At 42.1% G+C, this 15,046-nt stretch overlaps 1 protein-coding gene across 1 annotated transcript in view; it reads right to left on the bottom strand.

Annotated features, from left to right (window-relative positions):
• Window positions 1–8,658, bottom strand: part of LOC139410294 (tumor protein p63-regulated gene 1-like protein) — a 66,885-nt gene extending 58,227 nt beyond the window's left edge. The window contains exons 1-3 of the mRNA XM_071155784.1: window positions 8,560–8,658; window positions 6,777–7,197; window positions 4,239–4,327 (exon numbers count right to left, since the gene is read on the bottom strand). Coding sequence (XP_071011885.1) covers window positions 4,239–4,327; window positions 6,777–7,181 — 494 coding nt within the window. The 5' untranslated portion in view covers window positions 7,182–7,197; window positions 8,560–8,658. The remainder of the gene's footprint in view (window positions 1–4,238; window positions 4,328–6,776; window positions 7,198–8,559) is intronic.
• Window positions 8,659–15,046: the final 6,388 nt, after the last annotated feature.

The raw sequence follows: 15,046 nt of genomic DNA, 5'->3' as shown, positions 1-15,046 counted from the left end.
GCAGCCCACTGAACATCCCCTGTGGAATCTGTTTTTCATCAATACAGCCCCGCAGCCCACTGAACATCCCCTGTGGAATCTGTTTTTTTGAATCGTGAGAACCATGAGAATCACAATACGTATAGAATCACAATACATATAGAATCACAATACATATAGAATCGTGATGATCACAATAGGTATAGAACATAGAGAATCACAATACGCGTAGAATCATGAGAATCACAATACGTATAGAATCACAATACATATAGAATCGTGATGATCACAATAGGTATAGAACATAGAGAATCACAATACGTATAGAATCATGAGAATCACAATACGTATAGAATCATGAGAATCACAATACGTATAGAATTGTGAGAATCACAATACGTATAGAATCATGAGAATCACAATACGTATAGAATTGTGAGAATCACAATACGTATAGAATCATGAGAATCACAATACGTATAGAATTGTGAGAATCGTGAAAATCACAAGAGTACATATCATACAGTATATATCAAATAAGCATATTGATATCGTATTGTGAGGTCCCTGGCGATTCCCCCATGCTGAGAGTGACCAGGTTTGTTTCCCTGACGATTCCCCCATGCTGAGAGTGACCAGGTTTGTTTCCCTGACGATTCCCCCATGCTGAGAGTGACCAGGTTTGTTTCCCTGGCGATTCCCCCTTGCTGAGAATGACCAGGTTTGTTTCCCTGACGATTCCCCCATGCTGAGAGTGACCAGGTTTGTTTCCCTGACGATTCCCCCATGCTGAGAGTGACCAGGTTTGTTTCCCTGGCGATTCCCCCATGCTGAGAGTGACCAGGTTTGTTTCCCTGACGATTCCCCCATGCTGAGAGTGACCAGGTTTGTTTCCCTGACGATTCCCCCATGCTGAGAGTGACCAGGTTTGTTTCCCTGGCGATTCCCCCTTGCTGAGAGTGACCAGGTTTGTTTCCCTGGCGATTCCCCCTTGCTGAGAGTGACCAGGTTTGTTTCCCTGACGATTCCCCCATGCTGAGAGTGACCAGGTTTGTTTCCCTGGCAACTCCCCCATGCTGAGAGTGACCGGGTTTGTTTCCCTGATTATTCCCCCATGCTGAGAGTGACCGGGTTTGTTTCCCTGATTATTCCCCCATGCTGAGAGTGACCGGGTTTGTTTCCCTGATGATTCCCCCATGCTGAGAGTGACCAGGTTTGTTTCCCTGGCGATTCCCCCATGCTGAGAGTGACCAGGTTTGTTTCCCTGGCGATTCCCCCATGCTGAGAGTGACCAGGTTTGTTTCCCTGACGATTCCCCCATGCTGAGAGTGACCAGGTTTGTTTCCCTGACGATTCCCCCATGCTGAGAGTGACCAGGTTTGTTTCCCTGGCGATTCCCCCATGCTGAGAGTGACCAGGTTTGTTTCCCTGGCGATTCCCCCATGCTGAGAGTGACCAGGTTTGTTTCCCTGGCGATTCCCCCATGCTGAGAGTGACCAGGTTTGTTTCCCTGACGATTCCCCCATGCTGAGAGTGACCAGGTTTGTTTCCCTGACGATTCCCCCATGCTGAGAGTGACCAGGTTTGTTTCCCTGATGATTCCCCCATGCTGAGAGTGACCAGGTTTGTTTCCCTGACGATTCCCCCATGCTGAGAGTGACCAGGTTTGTTTCCCTGACGATTCCCCCACGCTGAGAGTGACCAGGTTTGTTTCCCTGACGATTCCCCCACGCTGAGAGTGACCAGGTTTGTTTCCCTGACGATTCCCCCATGCTGAGAGTGACCAGGTTTGTTTCCCTGACGATTCCCCCATGCTGAGAGTGACCAGGTTTGTTTCCCTGACGATTCCCCCATGCTGAGAGTGACCAGGTTTGTTTCCCTGGCGATTCCCCCATGCTGAGAGTGACCAGGTTTGTTTCCCTGACGATTCCCCCATGCTGAGAGTGACCAGGTTTGTTTCCCTGACGATTCCCCCATGCTGAGAGTGACCAGGTTTGTTTCCCTGATGATTCCCCCATGCTGAGAGTGACCAGGTTTGTTTCCCTGATGATTCCCCCATGCTGAGAGTGACCAGGTTTGTTTCCCTGGCGATTCCCCCATGCTGAGAGTGACCAAGTTTGTTTCCCTGACGATTCCCCCATGCTGAGAGTGACCGGGTTTGGAGTGTTTCTGCTCCAAGTAAATCAATTCCAGAGAAAAGCGATTGGCCTCATGTCCATACTGTTGATCAGTGGTTTGTTTCAGTTGCACCTATGATGGAAACACATCAGGAAAACCCCTACCTGGCTCTGACACTGATCAGATGGTTGTAACCTGATTATATGAAGTCCTCTAAACCAGAAAACCAGTTTACAACCAGCTCACTCTGCCTAGAATGACCATGGAAACAAGGACATCAAAGAGACAAAGTGATAAAGAATCTATAATGTATTTCTATGTGATAAACTCACTCAGCCAGACACTGGATAATGCCATCTTCCTCCTTAAAACGGACGCTTTGGGATTTTTGGCAATGAAGCCCTTTATCTACTGACCCAGAGTCAGATGAAGCCCTTTATCTACTGACCCAGAGTCAGATGAGGCCCTTTATCTACTGACCCAGAGTCAGATGAGGCCCTTTATCTACTGACCCAGAGTCAGATGAGGCCCTTTATCTACTGACCCAGAGTCAAATGAGGCCCTTTATCTACTGACCCAGAGTCAGATGAGGCCCTTTATCTACTGACCCAGAGTCAGATGAGGCCCTTTATCTACTGACCCAGAGTCAGATGAGGCCCTTTATCTACTGACCCAGAGTCAGAGTTCCTTTATCTACTGACCCAGAGTCAGAGTTCCTTTATCTACTGACCCAGAGTCAGATGAGGCCCTTTATCTACTGACCCAGAGTCAGATGAGGCCCTTTATCTACTGACCCAGAGTCAGAGTTCCTTTATCTACTGACCCAGAGTCAGATGAGGCCCTTTATCTACTGACCCAGAGTCAGAGTTCCTTTATCTACTGACCCAGAGTCAGATGAGGCCCTTTATCTACTGACCCAGAGTCAGATGAGGCCCTTTATCTACTGACCCAGAGTCAGAGTTCCTTTATCTACTGACCCAGAGTCAGAGTTCCTTTATCTACTGACCCAGAGTCAGATGAGGTCCTTTATCTACTGACCCAGAGTCAGATGTGTCTCTGCGAGCAGTTTGAAGGAAGTTGCTAACTAGTGCAATTGTTAACTAGCGTTAGCACAATGCCTGGAAGTCTATGGGTATCTGCTAGCATTAGCACAATGCCTGGAAGTCTATGGGTATCTGCTAGCGTTAGCACAATGCCTGGAAGTCTATGGGTATCTGCTAGCGTTAGCACAATGCCTGGAAGTCTATGGGTATCTGCTAGCGTTAGCACAATGCCTGGAAGTCTATGGGTATCTGCTAGCGTTAGCACAATGCCTGGAAGTCTATGGGTATCTGCTAGCGTTAGCACAATGCCTGGAAGTCTATGGGTATCTGCTAGCGTTAGCACAAAGACTGGATGTCTAAGGGTATCTGCTAGCATTAGCACAATGCCTGGAAGTCTATGGGTATCTGCTAGCATAAGCACAATGCCTGGAAGTCTATGGGTATCTGCTAGCGTTAGCACAAAGACTGGATGTCTATGGGTCTCTGCTAGCATTAGCACAATGACTGAAAGTCTATGGGTATCTGCTAGCGTTAGCACAATGCCTGGAAGTCTATGGGTATCTGCTAGCATTAGCACAACGACTGGATTTCTATGGGTCTCTGCTAGCGTTAGCACAATGACTGAAAGTCTATGGGTATCTGCTAGTGTTAGCATAATGACTGTAAGTCTATGGTATCTGCTAGCATTAGCACAATGCCTGGAAGTCTATGGGTATCTGCTAGCATTAGCACAAAGACTGGAAGTGCTAATGTAGTTTAGAGGTAGTTTCACCAGCCAATGCTAACTTTCTTCTCAATGGACACATACAAAGGGTATCCATGAGTACATTTGACTCCTACTGTGGATTTTTTTTAATATATTTTTTACGGCCTAGGAACAGTGGGTTAACTGGTCTAGGAACAGTGGGTTAACTGCCTGTTCAGGGGCAGAACGACTGTCAGCTCGGGGATATGAACTTGTAACCTTTCGGTTACTAGTCCAACGCTCTAAGCTACCCTGCCGCCTATATTTAATACATGTGAAAATGCTCATTTGACATGTATTTTTTGTTGTTGTAAGGGATTAGAAGAGACGGTATGGGTAACAATGAAACTCACTCAGCCATGAGCCAGACACCGTGGACAGCTCCGTCCTCCTGATTGATCAGAGCCTTGATGTCTTCTAGGGATTGGTCCAGGGTCCCAGGCTGCACAGGACAGGTAAGCAATGTTTTAGATTACAGTTCAACCTTTAAAACGGGACAATAGCCACGTTTAAAATACACATCTTGCAGTTATGAGAGCTAAAACTTCAGAATTATTTCGACCATTAGCGATCATTATCATCTGAGTCACAGTGAACTTGAATCTATTCTGCTCTGTTGAGAGGGACTCAGGTGGCTGATATACTGTATATATGTCAAATCGGGAAATAAAATGCATCTTATGATGCAAAACGCATCCTACGGGGATCATTTCTGTATTTAGAAAGTTACATATCTTGAAAATGTGATTGCTGACGAGCTAAATATTTTGGGACTATGTCAACAATGGACTAATGAAACAAAACAAAAAAAATACAGTTTTCCTTTAATACTTTTGAGTTTGTTTTGTACAAATGTTGTCCTCGACTTCAGACGTTTTTCTTGATATTAAAATGGCTCAAAAGCGAAAGTGCGATTTTCACATGTGGAGTCATGTGGAGTTGTCTTACATGTGGAGTCATGTGGAGTTGTCTTACATGTGGAGTCATGTGGAGTTGTCTTACATGTGGAGTCATGTGGAGTTGTCTTACATGTGGAGTTGTCTTACATGTGGAGTTGTCTTACATGTGGAGTTGTCTTACATGTGGAGTTGTCTTACATGTGGAGTTGTCTTACAAGTGAAAGTGCAAATTGGATTTTCAGGCGTGAAAAAGTTATTAACATGTGAAACCACACATTTTGCAGGTCTTAAGTAGGGCACTATATAGTGAATAGGGTGTCAGCCCTGTTCAAAACTAGTGCACTAGAGAGGGAATAGGGTGCCAGCACCGATCAGAGGTAGTGCACTATATAGGGAATAGGGTGCCAGCCCTGGTCAGAGGTAGTGCACTATATAGGGAATAGGGTGCCAGCCCTGGTCAGAGGTAGTGCACTAGAGAGGGAATAGGGTGCTAGCCCTGATCAGAGGTAGTACACTATATAGGGAATAGGGTGCTAGCCCTGATCAGAGGTAGTGCACTATTTGGGAATAGGGTGCTAGCCCTGATCAGAGGTAGTGCACTATATAGGGAATAGGGTGCCATTTGGAACACATTGACATGTCAGTAAATACAGTGCCTTCGTAAAGTATTCAGACCCCTTAACTTTTTTCAACATTTTGTTATGTTACAGCCTTATTCTAAATGGATAAAATAGTTTTTCCACCACATAAATTTGGCCAATTTATAAAAAAAATAAAAACTGAAATATCACATTAACATACGATAAGTATTCAAACCCTTTAATTCAGTACTTTGTTGAAGCATCTTTGGCAGCGATTACAGCCTCGAGTCGTCTTGGGTATGACGCTACAAGCTTGGCACACCTGTATTTGGGGGGTTTCTCCCATTCTTCTCTGCAGATCCTCTCAACCTCTGTCAGGTTGGATGGGGAGTGTCGCTGCACAGCTATTATCAGGTCTCTACAGAGATGTTAGATCGGGTTCAAGTCCGGGTTCCGGCTGGGCCACTAAAGCACATTCAGAGACTTGTCCTGAAGCCACTCCTGCGTTGTCTTGGCTGTGTGCTTAAGGTCATTGTCCTCTTGGAAGGTGAACCTTCACCCCAGTCTGCAGTCTTGAGCGCTCTGAAGGTTTTCATCAATGATCTCTCTGTACTTTGCTTTGTCATTATGGGGAATTATGTATAGATTGATGAGGAAAAATATATCTTTAACCAATTTTAGAATAAGGCTGTAACGTAAAAACACATTTTTGAAAAAGAGAAGGTGTCTGAATGCACTGTAAAAGCTCAGATTAATGTGGCTAGTTTAGGAGTGTCTCGTTGGCCTGGCAGCTGGTTAATCATTATTATATTTACTGTAGGAGTGGACAGACACAGCTGGTTGAGGGGGACGTTAATCTGGGGTCTTAATCTGATCAAACTGCATTGAGAGTAAATAAACGTGGCATTGTGGATCACTACAATAATTCAAATGTAATTCATCTGTGTAGTAGAACCATTGAAATGTTGATTTCACTTTACAGTAGTAGACCTACTATGTGTGTACAGTAAACCGTTACAGTAGTAGACCTACTATAGTGGGGCAAAAAAGTATTTAGTCAGCCACCAAATGTGCAAGTTTTGCCACTTAAAAAGAAATCTTGCTTGTTTGTAGGTGACCAAATACTTATTTTCCACCATCATTTGCAAATAAATTAATTAAAAATCCTACAATGTAATTTTCTGGATAATTTTTTCTAATTTTGTCTGTCATAGTTGAAGTGTACCTATGATGAAAATTACAGGCCTCTCTCATCTTTTTAACTGGGAGAACATGCACGATTGGTGGCTGACTAAATACTTTTTTGCCCCACTGTATGTGTGTACAGTAAACCTTTACAGTAGTATATCTACTATGTGTGTACAGTAAACCTTTACAGTAGGATAAGTTTTAAAAAGTAGGGTATTATTACCCTCAAAACAAAGAACCTCTTGAGTTTGAACTGATTTAGTGCAGAAGTCCAACGGTTCCCCTTGGCCCCGGGTCCAGCTCCATCCCCGGGTCCAGCTCCATCCCTGGGTCCAGCTCCAATATCAGGTGTAGGGGCAGCAGACCCTCTCTCCTCTGTCTCTACCTCGGGATGACCACTCTCCGGGACCTGGGAGCTCTGGGCCTGGGGGCTCTGGGCCTGGGGGCTCTGGTGCGGCTGGTTGCTCTGGGGCGGCTGGTTGCTCTGGGCGTCCGGTTGACTCTGGGGCGGGTGGTTGCTCTGGGGGTCAGGTTGACTCTGGGGCCGAGGGGAGGACTGGGTCTTTGGTCCTAGTTCTGGGGGCTCCAGCTCCACAGCCTTGGAAGTGACTGTTTTACCCTCAGACATTGTCCTATGACGAGATCTGAACAAAAACGCACATACATTCTGTAATAGGAATATCCAGGTGAACAAAAAGTTAGAGCAGCCGTTGATAATATCAATTAAAACAAATCTATCAGGTTTATTACAAGTTGCAACAGGGAGACACCTGAACAGAAGAAGACAACATGTCTAACTGGCCTCTTGAAGGCCCTTGTCTGTTCTAATCGTTCAGTAAATACCAACCCGAGAGGCTTGTAGGAAGTCAAAACAAAACGCAGTGGCGTTGTCAGCTGCTACAGAATCACACAGTGTACAACAGAATAGAATAATAATCAATGGATGTCCTTGTGCCTCCAGTCTGGTTTCAATCACTATCAACACAATCTTGAACAAACAAAACCTTGTAAAATCAAGTGTATTAAAGAAAGAGAAAACATATCAATACACGAAGCATTGTGTTAATCAGTCTTTACTGTATATTAACTTTTATTAATATTGCCATTACACATGTTATTTTACAGACTAACTCCACCACGGAAACCCATGAGATGTAAAGTGTACCGAATTTTAGACCAGGGCTCATAGAGTTCTGGTCAGAAGGAGTGCACTGTTAGACCAGGGCTCATAGAGTTCTGGTCAGAAGGAGTGCACTGTTAGACCAGGGCTCATAGAGTTCTGGTCAGAAGGAGTGCACTGTTAGACCAGGGCTCATAGAGTTCTGGTCAGAAGGAGTGCACTGTTAGACCAGGGCTCATAGAGTTCTGGTCAGAAGGAGTGCACTGTTAGACCAGGGTTCATAGAGTTCTGGTCAGAAGGAGTGCACTGTTAGACCAGGGCTCATAGAGTTCTGGTCAGAAGGAGTGCACTGTTAGACCAGGGTTCATAGAGTTCTGGTCAGAAGGAGTGCACTGTTATACCAGGGTTCATAGAGTTCTGGTCAGAAGGAGTGCACTGTTAGACCAGGGCTCATAGAGTTCTGGTCAGAAGGAGTGCACTGTACCGTAGGAAATAGGGTGCCTTGTGGGACAAATAGCCTTTCTTTTGCATTCGTTGCCATGTTCTGTTGGCAATTCATGTTTGATAGCTTTGGTCACTGATTAGGCAATGTCTACCTGTATTCAATCCACAATCCCCCACCCAAATTAAATAGGCTATAATTAGGCCTACTAGGTTTCATTCCGCTATAATTAGTAGATTTCATTATGCTTCGGTCTTGAAACAAAGGTGTTAGACTTTAGTGCTGACAGTATTTCATAGAACAGAGCCATTCGGATACATTACGCACCAGAAATCTAACGTGACACATTAGTGTTTCGCTGTTTCTTCATTAAAACAATATCGAGAGGAAAAAAACTCCTTATTTCAAACAAATTGAGATAGTTGACAAGTATAGGCTACTTACCAGTTGGTATTTGTGGACTCTGGGACGTATTGTTGTCAGAGGAAAACGAGTGGTATGAGAGTCAGTGAAAGATGCGCAACTGCAGGGCATCAGGTGTTTCCTTGTTCCGTGTTGTAGTTAAATGGGCAGCCACGGAGACGTACACGGAAACACAACACACTTGTTGTTCACGGTAGTTTCGGTGCTCAATCTGTACACTGGGCCAGTAGTGAAGGAAGGCGACACTTCTCCCCTGGGTCAGAGCTATTTAGCCTTAAACGAGCAAAAAGCTTAAGTTCAAAAATAACGCCGCTTTCTTGTAGTCTAAATGTCTGAACGGCTTGAGAAGGCTGTCGCCTGCAGTCAGCTGCCGTATATCTGGTACCAATTCAATGTAAAGTACTATATTCAAATGTGTCTCGGGTATTACCCATGCCACCCATACATTGTGGTTACAGGCCTAGCTTATAGCCAGCTATTCACCCTACAAAAAATAATCAGTTTATGGGGATTTAAATATTCAAAGACACCCACGAAATGTGCCTACAGTCTATAAAAATCGCCCACAGTGATTGCAATAAAATGTCATTTTATACTGTTAGGCCTTGTGTATGACAAATCTCTAAAAGAATAGATCTTAGGATACCATACAAGCTATTCCTTGGCTATACTCTCTTTTGTGCCTAAAATACCAATACTTAATTTCACCAGGTTTGACCGTGAGAGTTAGACATTAATCTTTAAAACAATTTAATGACAGGGATGAGGCGATACATCTAGATTGAATAGGCCTTACATCATCAACCGTCGACGCATCGTTCATCTATTCGGGCTAATCGTTTCTGAAATGGCGTGCTGTAAAGGCCACTCATTTCTTCTAACTCTTTGAAGGAGCCTATTCTTATATTCTGTTAAGGGCTTGACGTTTAAACCCAAACCTAGTTCTAATCCTGAGGAACCGTCAAAGTCATGTTGACAGGCGACAGGCAGCGTTCTATAAAAGGCTTTGTGCGTATGATTTAGCTACACCTACGCATGGCAGGTCTATTTTCTATTTAAAGACAGAAAAACAGTCTGAATTCAGTGTTAATCTATTCTCTATCCGCCGAGACAGGAGAAAGTCTTCAGTATTGTTAACTGAATACCCTAGAGCTGAAAGACCAGGAATCGATGGGTTATGGCCAGATTCATGTCATTACTGCTCATTTATCTAATCGCTGCTTTGATGTAATACGCTAATAATATGTTATTAAGTGGCCTCCTGTTTTAAATTCCCAAAGAAACCTTTAATTAGATAACCAGAAGCATTACTGAAGGGTCCCCGACCCAGTGCTTTAGGACATCTGGGGATCATGTTGTATTTGCTATGAATAAAAAATATGTACACTACCGTTCAAAAGTTTGGGGTCACTTAGAAATGTCCTTGTTTTTGAAAGAAAAGCACCTTGTTTTGTCCTTTAAAATAACATAAAATTGATCAGAAATACAGTGTAGACATTGTTAATGTTGTAAATGACTATTGTAGCTGGAAACGGCTGATTTTCAAATGGAATATCTACATAGGCGTACAGAGGCCCATTAATAACAACAGCCATCACTCCTGTGCTCCAATGACACGATAATATGTACATACTGCTTTACTTTACTATTATTAGAGACTGCTGCAGGGTGATATACTGAACACCTTGTTCTATGGAGTATAATGAAACCTCTCTTTCGGGAGTTGGCACCAGAACATTAGAGGTAAAAGCAAGGGTACACATACATAGGATCTACATAGGATCTACATAGGATCTACATAGGATCTGCATAGGATCTACATAGGATCTACATAGGATCTGCATAGGATCTACATAGGATCTGCATAGGATCTAATTAGGATCTACATAGGATCTGCATAGGATCTGCATAGGATCTACATAGGATCTACATAGGATCTACATAGGATCTGCATAGGATCTGCATAGGATCTACATAGGATCTGCATAGGATCTACATAGGATCTACATAGGATCTGCATAGGATCTACATAGGATCCACATAGGATCCACATAGGATCTACATAGGATCTGCATAGTATCTACATAGGATCCGCATAGGATCCACATAGGATCTACATAGGATCTGCATAGGATCTACATAGGATCCACATAGGATCCACATAGGATCTACATAGGATCTGCATAGGATCTACATAGGATCTGCATAGGATCTACATAGGATCTGCATAGGATCTACATAGGATCTACATAGGATCTACATAGGATCTGCATAGGATCTGCATAGGATCTACATAGGATCTGCATAGGATCTACATAGGATCTGCATAGGATCTACATAGGATCTACATAGGATCTGCATAGGATCTGCATAGGATCTACATAGGATCTACATATGATCTACATATAGAATGGAGCGTCCGTCTTTATGACGTCACGCTGCAGTGACGTCATAATGTGATAATCGGGTCTTTTACGATTATCACATGTTTCCAAGGCCTAAAATGAACACCCGGGTGGTACCACAAGTGTTGAGCATTTCACTCACATTTGTGAATAACAATAGTCAAGTATGATCTCGTTTATAGCAACAACAACAAAAAAATAATTATGCAGTAGCTGTTTTCAAAGTATTTCTGTTGTTTTGCTTCATAGCTTGTAAATTAAATCACTGAAAGTGAAAGAACTAGGATTTATATGGCCTCTCCCAACTGGTGCCTCAACACTGCCTGGCTGGGGGCTGTACGCACATAAAGAGCTGAGTGAAAGATGAATTGTTCGAAGCGCTGAGCACAGGCATAACAGTTGGTCTAATTTATTTGAAACTAAAGTCTACTGAGACTTTGTCCTTGTGTTTCTTGGCTATTTACATTATTACACAGCTTTTGTCTCTTCGCTAGGAGCAGCCAATTGCAGGAAAATTCAAACTACTGTAATATTGAAAACAACCTAGCACTTGAACAAAACTATGTAAATAGCCAAGAAACACAAGGACAAAGTTACACTTTATTAGCATTTCGGGTCAAATCGACCAACTACATTTTGGCTTCAGATTTGATAAATGTTTTACTTTTCCCAAATGCTCTGGTGAAATTGACATTCTTACCCGCCAATTCCAAAATCTACCCATATTTGTCGGGTGGTGGGTGTTATTTTTCCACCCGGTTTATGAATTGCACAATTATCAAAAAAGTCAGGCTAAGATGCTACAACATCAGTCAAAATGCAGTGTACTGCCGGACACAGGTATTATTTGGGATGAGCCTCAACATAATATTGGAGATACGAGCTAATAGAGAGTAGCTACCGATGATCAAGGTAAGAATTGACATTCTTTAACATTCTACATCTGTTTGATGAAACTGTTGCAGCATTATGCTATTGTATGTAATGTGAAGATTGGTTTTATTAGCTAACATAGCTAACTAGCTAGCTATATACACACCGAACAAAAATACAAATGCAACATGTAAAATGTTGGTCCCATGTTTCATGAGTTGAAATAAAAGATCCCAGAATTTTTCGATATGCACAAAAATCTTATTTCTCTCAAAATTTGGGCAAAAATGTGTTTACATCCCTGTTAGTGAACATTTCTCCTTTGCCCCAAAAAATCCATCCACCTGGATGGTGTGGCATGTCAAGAAACATGCTCATTACACAGGTGCACCTTGTGCTGGGAACAATAAAAGGCCTCTCTAAAATGTGCAGTTTTGTTACACAACACAATGTCACAGATGCCTTCAGTTTTGAGAGAGTGTGCAATTGGCATACTGACTGCAGGAATGTCCACCAGAGCTATTGCCAGAGAATTGAATTTTAATTTCTCTACCATAACGTCATTTTAGAGAATTTGGCAGTACATCCAACCGGCCTCACAACCGCAGACTACATGCAACCACACCAGCCCAGGACCTCCACATCCGGGTTCTTCACCTGAGGGATCATCTGAGACCACCCAAACGGCTGATGAAACTAAGAAGTATTTATGTCTGTAATAACGCCCTTTTGTGGGGAAAAACTAATTCTGATTGGCTGGGCCTGGCTCTCAAGTGATTGTGGTGGCCCACCAACCCAGTCATGTGAAATCCATAGATCAGGGCCTAATTTATTTATTTCAATTGACTGATTTCCTCATATGAACTGTAACTCTGTAAAATTGTTGAAATTGTTTCATTTTGCGTTGATATTTTTGTTCAGTATAATTTTAAAAAAGTAAGAACGTATTTATACCCCTTGACTTACTGCACATTTTGTTGTGTTACGGTCTGAATTCAAAATTGATTCAATATTTATTTAAATCTCACCCATCTACACACAATACCCCATAATGAGAGTGAAAACATGTTTTGAGAATTTTTTCAAATGTATTAAAAATATAATATAGATATCTCATTTACATCAGTATTCACGACTCTGAATCAATGCTTTGTAGAAGCACCTTTAGCAACGATTACAGCTGTGAGTCTTTCTGGGGAAGTCTCTAAGAGATTTCCACATCTGGATTGTGCAACATTTGACCATGATTCTTTTCAAAATTCTTTTCAAAGTTCTGTCAAATTGATTGATTACCATTTTCAGGTCTTACCATAGATTTTCACGTAGATTTATGTCAAAACTGTAACTCGGCCAATCAGAAACATTCACTGTCTTCTTGGTAAGCAACTCCAGTGTAGATTTTACCTTTTATTTTAGGTTATTGTTCAGCTGAAAGATCAATAGTTGGGCCTGAAAGGTGAATAGTTCACTGCAGCTAGCGACTGGAACGATCTGCAACAAACACTCGAACTGGACAGTTTAATCTCAATCTCTTCATTCAAAGACTCAATCATGGACTCTTACTGACAGTTGTGGCTGCTTTGTGTGATGTATTGTTGTCTCTACCTTCTTGCCCTTTGTGCTGTTGTCTGTGCTCAATAATGTTTGTACCATGTTGTGTACTGCTACCATGTTGTGTTGCTACCATGTTGTTGTCATGTGGTGTTTCTACCATGCTGCGTTGTCATGTGTTGCTGCCATGTTATGTTGTTGTTGTCTTAGGTCTCTCTTTATGTAGTGTTGTGTTGTCTCTCTTGTGATGTGTGTTTTGTCCTATATTTATTTATTTTAAATCTCCCGTCCCCGCAGGAGGCCTTTTGCCTTTTGGTAGGCCGTCATTGTAAATAATAATTTGTTCTTAACTAACTTTCCTAGTTAAATAAGGTTAAATAAGGTTAAATAAAATAAAATAAACAATTAATCAAAATGAATCTCCCCATGTCTGGAAAACAGACACTGGGAACAGGGCATGGTTTGCTTTTGAAAGAGTCTCTCTCCAATATGAATGATTTCCTCTGAATCCACTGATTCGGTCACTCATCTATAGAAGGTTTTTGTATTTCCCTTGCATGCTTTCATTCAGCTTGTTCAGTTTCCCGAATGTGTCTGTTACACATTTTCTTTTCATTACACAAAGTATTATTTTTTTTGCACTCATTGTGAATGACAACAGTTCCTCTCTCGATGAGAAAAATATTTCTCAACACCCCCTCGATAACCACCAAGTCTCGGTGTGAAATGAAACATCATCATGCTCTGATATTCATTTATAGGGTACAATGCACATTGATCAACATCAATATTACAATAATGCAACATCCATGTAAATGTGCCAGGGTTAGCCAAAAGCTAATTAGCCCCCGTAGTCCCAGGACAAGGACAATGTCGTGTCTTTGGCATCATTAAACTGAAGACTGTTAGTTTACCAAATCAATTTTCTGTCATTATTATTACGTGATTAACTAATCAGGTAAATGTAATTAACTAGGAAGTTGGGGCACCAGGGAAATATTCAGATTACAAAGTTATAATTTTCCTAATATAACTCTTCAGATATTTTAAAATCTGATCAATTAGTCTTCTAATTAATGAATTATTCTTTACCTCAGGTCTCATTCCAAAAGTCGTAAATTGTTGTTATCTGCACCCAGTCTTCACTTTGAATCCTCCATACATCAATTGTCTCAATAATTTATTTATTAACTAACTAAATAATCGCAGAAATGCACATACAAACAAACAAAGTAGATATGATTACAAGGAAATGATAGGGGATTTGCCCTAGTGGGCTACCCCGGTATTGCGGCTTGGTGGGCAAAAGGGAAGTGGGTGTAGACCGAAAAAGGCGGGAATTATGCAAATGAATCACTACACACTTGATAATCATATTAATTGAAATGCTAATCCTTTGCACATGAACGCTCACTCATTCGGGAATAACTGCAATCAATATAAATATTTACGCTCAGTGTGTCGTCGTGATCTCTGTTGGAAAGTTTGTTTCTGTTAGAGAGTTTGTCCACACTCTCTCTCTCGCTTCCGTGGTTAGAATGGATAGTTCAGAGTCCCATTCAGAAATGTTGTTATAGAATAGATGTGTCGGCGGTTGTCGGCCTTCGCATTCATGGGTACATAATTTCTAGCTGCAGACTAGTAATTAGTATCGAAGAGTAGCTCTTATTCTGTTGGAT

This window comes from Oncorhynchus clarkii, chromosome 5 (genome assembly GCF_045791955.1).
Source record: "Oncorhynchus clarkii lewisi isolate Uvic-CL-2024 chromosome 5, UVic_Ocla_1.0, whole genome shotgun sequence".
In the NCBI taxonomy this organism is placed as follows: domain Eukaryota; kingdom Metazoa; phylum Chordata; class Actinopteri; order Salmoniformes; family Salmonidae; genus Oncorhynchus; species Oncorhynchus clarkii.
The sequence above is the reverse complement of the archived record's forward strand: the minus strand, read 5'-3'. Positions and strand labels throughout refer to the sequence as shown.